Genomic DNA, 5000 nt, shown 5'->3' with positions numbered 1-5000 from the left:
AGCTGTAAGGAAATCACATAAACAATCACAGACAGATGGAGAACCAACACAACACCTTAGTTAAGGAACTAAAACCCTTATGGACACGCATCAATTGAATCAGGAGACCCAGTGGCAACCCTCCGTTGGCAGAAAAAAGTACTCTCAACAGAATGGCAACACAGGGCCATCTATCATTCTACCTTCACTTCCTTGGCCTCCTGAGCTTTCAGGGAGGACTCAATCTCTGCAACTTTATCTTGGCACTCAGTCAAATCACCAAATGATTGGGTCAGTTTCTTCTGTAGGTCATCCACAGAGTACTGTAAGGAGCTGCTGCGACCCTTTTCCTGTAATAGTGTCAAGGTTGGTGTTCAAGGCTGTGTTAGTGCTAAGTACCTATCACTGGAAGCCCCTTAAACATGCATTTTATACATATAAAATGTCTTTTATTCATCTGTCTGCTTCAGTTCAAATCAGTCCACAGTGGAATACTATAATTTTACCAAAAATATCAATTATGTCTCCTCATATTGATTTTTTTTCTTCTTTTAATATTCCTTTTTCATTTTAAAACAGAAAATTAGAAACTGAACTATGAAAAAAAAAATTAGAGGTGTGCACAATAAAACACAAGTGATCTGTGCAGTATAACCACCACCAAAAGTTAAAAAAAACTTCTTGTACCCAAAACTCTTTAAAGGGTATTTTTTCAGTCTTAACTTATCAAAAAAAAAAAAAAAAAATACAACCTTTATATAAATAAGTTTTCAATGAAGACCTTCACAGGAAATGCTGTTATACCTAACATCAAATTTTTCACCATTTTGTACTTACTTTTTTTTCTTCAATTATTTTTTTTTGGTAATATACATACACAATGTCTTATATTTCAATTGTAACAACAGCAATCACAGAACCAAGACCTATATCACTAGTGACTATCTTCCCACCACCAAGACTTAGAACCAACTTCTCACATACTACATCATACCTTAACCCCTTGATGACGGGTGAAGAAAATAAGAAAAAAAAACTATGTTCTGGAGATCAATGGCAATGTGTCGACTTTGAACGCAGGAGTTCGGTACATCAAGCCGAAACACAGGCTTGTAGCACTTTGGCACGCCACCGTGGCGTGCAGCCGCACGCCACAGATCAAGCAGTTTGTTTTGATGCCTTACGGCACGACCCGCCAGGAAGGGGTTAAGACTGTGCCAAAACATTAAATATCAAAACAATTCACAGGCAAAAACACAAAATTATACACAGTCACCATTCCAAGAATTCGACAAATTACAGAAACAATATTCTGTCAGTTTCTACTGCATGCATTCTTTTCTCAAACTGAAGATAAAGATACATGTATTTGAAAATCAGATACACTCAGTCATAAATAATGAGGGTAAAAGTGAAAATGAAGTCTGACAGCAGTACCAAACATAACATATAACTGACAAATTGACAAAAATTTAAATATTTTTGGAAATCAGTGCATTCAGTCAAATTGACCCAGCTATGCAAATTAATTTGCTTTTTTAATGTGAAAATAATCTATTACATATCAATAATTTATCTCTACATCAGTGTTAACCATGTAATCATTCCTATTTGTTCTTTAATTAGTTAAGTCTTGTACACTACATATACGAAAATATAGCAGATTCCTTGAGATTTTACAAATAAAGTGCTATCAGACCTAATCCAGCCAATAAATCCTTGTCCAATTCAACAAGCTAAGAATGATACTTCACCATCAAACAGGATACCAGTATAATCTATTCCAGTGGCTATCCTAAACAGTTATACACTGTATTTTGGGCTACTGATGGTAAATATTTGAAGATGATGGCAGTGTTAGGGAGAGAAAAAAGGAGAACAAAAGGGGCCTTGAAGAGATACAGCAGGATGGGAAGAGGAATAAAATTAAAAAGAATGTTTCAAGGAGTTTACCTCTGTACTAACAGATTCTTGGCATCAAGAGGAAAGAGGGAGAAGAAAAGGATGAGAAAGGGTGCATTTTCTACATACAATGAAAATATCCAGTGAAAAAAGTGTGGATAATTTACCCCATACAATAGAGAATATAAGCCATAGTCACACAGAAGTGGCAGCTTTTCCAATTCCATTAACTACCCTCTGTACTTCATGTAAGTCCTGCGACTGCCTTCAAATATATTTCAATTATCATATGACCGAGAGGACTGTAATTAGGATGATTTTTATTTATATCACATCAATCATTACTGTCTTAATATTCTACATCCTTGCAAGTCACAAGCAAATTTCATTATCAAAACTAATTCTGTATCTTGACAAATAAAGTATGGCTTTCAAGAAGGTATTTTGACATTACAATTTATTTATGATATATCAATAATATCATCATTATTTTCATCATAACATACTATTATAATTGTCATCATGACAATGAATAATATATTTTTTTTAGAATACTTATCAATCATTACCGTCATTTGTTAGCTTTATCATCACATATTATTATAATTTCTAATATGACAATAAGTTTCTAAATATATTTTCATTCTTTTTCTTTTCAAAGATACTTAAATACAAAACCAATGGTGCAGTTCCCAATAACAATAGCCCCTCAATTCAGAAACACACACACGCACAAAAAAAAAAAAATACCTCCACAAGCTGCTCCTTTGCTTGGCTTAGTTTTGAATCGTACTCCAACTGCACATCACGCTTGGCCTGGACTATAATATCAGCTAATTCATCAGCTGCCCTTTGAGACTCCTCACACTCTTTCTTAAGTGTGACCAGTTCTGAATTACATGTTGCCAGGGAGAGTGTGAGATGAGATCTTTTCACTGTCACCTACAAAGAGTGTCGAAAGTATGGGGTAACCGTCTGGGACTGAGAGAGGAGTAAACACACTACCTCAATCAAGTGTGGATATTCATTTCAATGTAACTATTCCAGATCTTTGTAGGTAGAGTCCACTTATGGTTAACCAAGAAAATCATTCCTGGAGTCATAGTAGTGTCAAATGTCTCATATAATAACTCTCTTCCAATGACATGTTACAATCTAAAAATACTGACTTAACTATCTATATCTATAAAGTCATGAAAAAATGTGTGATCTATAAGGGTAAAAATGTCTTGTATGCAAAACCTATAATATTTAGTAAATGAACTAGTGACATTATGAAAAATACTCTTCATTCAGATATAGGAAATATAAAGTTTCACAACCCAGTATAATGTATAGTGGATGTCAGAGACATAATGCATGTAAAAGTGCAAAATAGTGCCTAGCTAAAAAAAAACAAAATCACTGGGTACCTTCAAGAAAATGGATAAGGGGATTCTAGCTTACAGTTGCAGGAGCCTGAGTAAATGCTTGCCAGTATATATACTATGTAATTTTTCTCATCTTTAAAAGTGAACTATCAGTTTGCAGACTCCCCCCTCCGAACACACATACAAAAGATAATCTATTACAATGATCTATAATATTTTGCCACCTACTTACTTCACTCATTGGTTGAGAAATAAGGTATTCATGACAATCATCTACATCAAACATTTAAATCTATTCAAGATGATAAGACTATTCCCTTTATATTTCAAATAAAAAATATAATGTGCCTACATATTGCGTGATTCTTAGTAACAAACATCTAATAATGTACTTATGATACCATCTGGATAATAGTTCTTAAAATAACTTTTAAAAACAATACAAGTTGAAAAGGGTACAGTAAGGAAATAAGTAGGCAGGAATGAAAAGGACAAATGATTACTTGGAGAGGGAACGGTGTCAGAATAGACTCACAACTAACACTGCCATCTTTTGAAACAAACAAGCACTATCAAGTTCTGCAGAAGTTAGAACACAATTATAAAGCATCTCTTCCTTAATCTTAGCAGTAATGAGACAAAAATAGTTACATGTAGAAACTACTGTTAAATAAAGCACAATGTCATTCACCTGTATATCCAACAAAAAAGTTAAAGAAAATATAGTTAATAATAAAATCATTACAATACATTAAGTTAATTACAGCAACTGCTGAAATGAAGTCATTCATTTTTAGTCATCATTTTTTCTATATTAAATCCTAATTCACACTATACAAGCTAAAAATGTCCTAATAAATGATCTCTTATTTGTTATGAGCTTTTTAAGAGGACAGATATATTAAAAAAAAAGCTGCAAAATCAGAAATTATCAATAATCTTCATACAACTCTTAACCATTACCATATTAAAATTATTAAATCTACCTGCTCTACTTTCCATGTAATGTATATAACTAATGATTTGTTTTTCTTTCAGCACTGAAGAAGAAGATGAAAATGATGAAGGAGATGAAGATGAATCAGAAGAAGGCGGAGCAGAAGGAGAAGAGATAAAGAGGAGAGAAAAGGACAAAAAAGGAAAAGGAGATGAAGATGAATCAGAAGAAGGCGGAGCAGAAGGAGAAGAGATAAAGAGGAGAGAAAAGGACAAAAAAGGAAAAGGAGAAAGATCAGAAAGAGGAGGAGGAGGAGGAGGAGGAGGAGGAGGAGGAGGAGGAGGAGGAGGAGGAGGAAGAGGAGGAGGAGGAGGAGGAGGAGGAGGAGGAGGAGGAGGAAGAGGAGGAAGAGGAAGAAGAGGAAGAGGAGGAGGAGGAGCGGAGGAAGAGGAGCAAGAGGAGGAGGAAGAGGAGCAAGAGGAGGAGGAAGAGGAGCAAGAGGAGGAGGAAGAGGAGCAAGAGGAGGAGCAAGAGGAGCAAGAGGAGGAGGAAGAGGAGCAAGAGGAGGAGGAAGAGGAGGAGGAAGAGGAGGTGGAAGAGGAAGAGGAGGAGGACAAGGAAGAGGAGGAGGAGGAGGAGGAAAGAGAGGAGGAGGAGGAGGAGGAGGAGGAGGAGGAGGAGGAGGAGGAGGTGGAGGAGGAGGAGGAGGAGGAGGAGGAGGAGGAGGAGGAGGAGGAGGAGGAGGAGGAGGAGGAGGAGGAGGAGGAAGAGGAGGAGGAGGAGGAGGAGGAAGAGGAGGAGGAGGAGGAGGA

At 36.3% G+C, this 5000-nt stretch overlaps 1 protein-coding gene across 12 annotated transcripts in view; it reads right to left on the bottom strand.

The window, feature by feature from the left end:
- The window catches only part of LOC125045257 (Golgi membrane protein 1-like), a 52552-nt gene that overhangs the window by 30628 nt on the left and 16924 nt on the right, over positions 1-5000 (bottom strand). For 9 of the 12 annotated variants that reach the window (XM_047642448.1, XM_047642450.1, XM_047642449.1 and 6 more), the window contains exons 4-5: positions 2632-2823; positions 183-329 (exon numbers count right to left, since the gene is read on the bottom strand). In XM_047642448.1, the coding sequence (XP_047498404.1) occupies positions 183-329; positions 2632-2823 (339 nt within the window). The remainder of the gene's footprint in view (positions 1-182; positions 330-2631; positions 2824-5000) is intronic. The other 3 variants (XM_047642452.1, XM_047642458.1, XM_047642454.1) reach the window with 2 other exon arrangements.

The sequence above is a fragment of the Penaeus chinensis genome, chromosome 37 (assembly GCF_019202785.1).
Source record: "Penaeus chinensis breed Huanghai No. 1 chromosome 37, ASM1920278v2, whole genome shotgun sequence".
NCBI lineage: Eukaryota > Metazoa > Arthropoda > Malacostraca > Decapoda > Penaeidae > Penaeus > Penaeus chinensis.
This window is presented reverse-complemented; position numbering and strand designations above follow the sequence as displayed.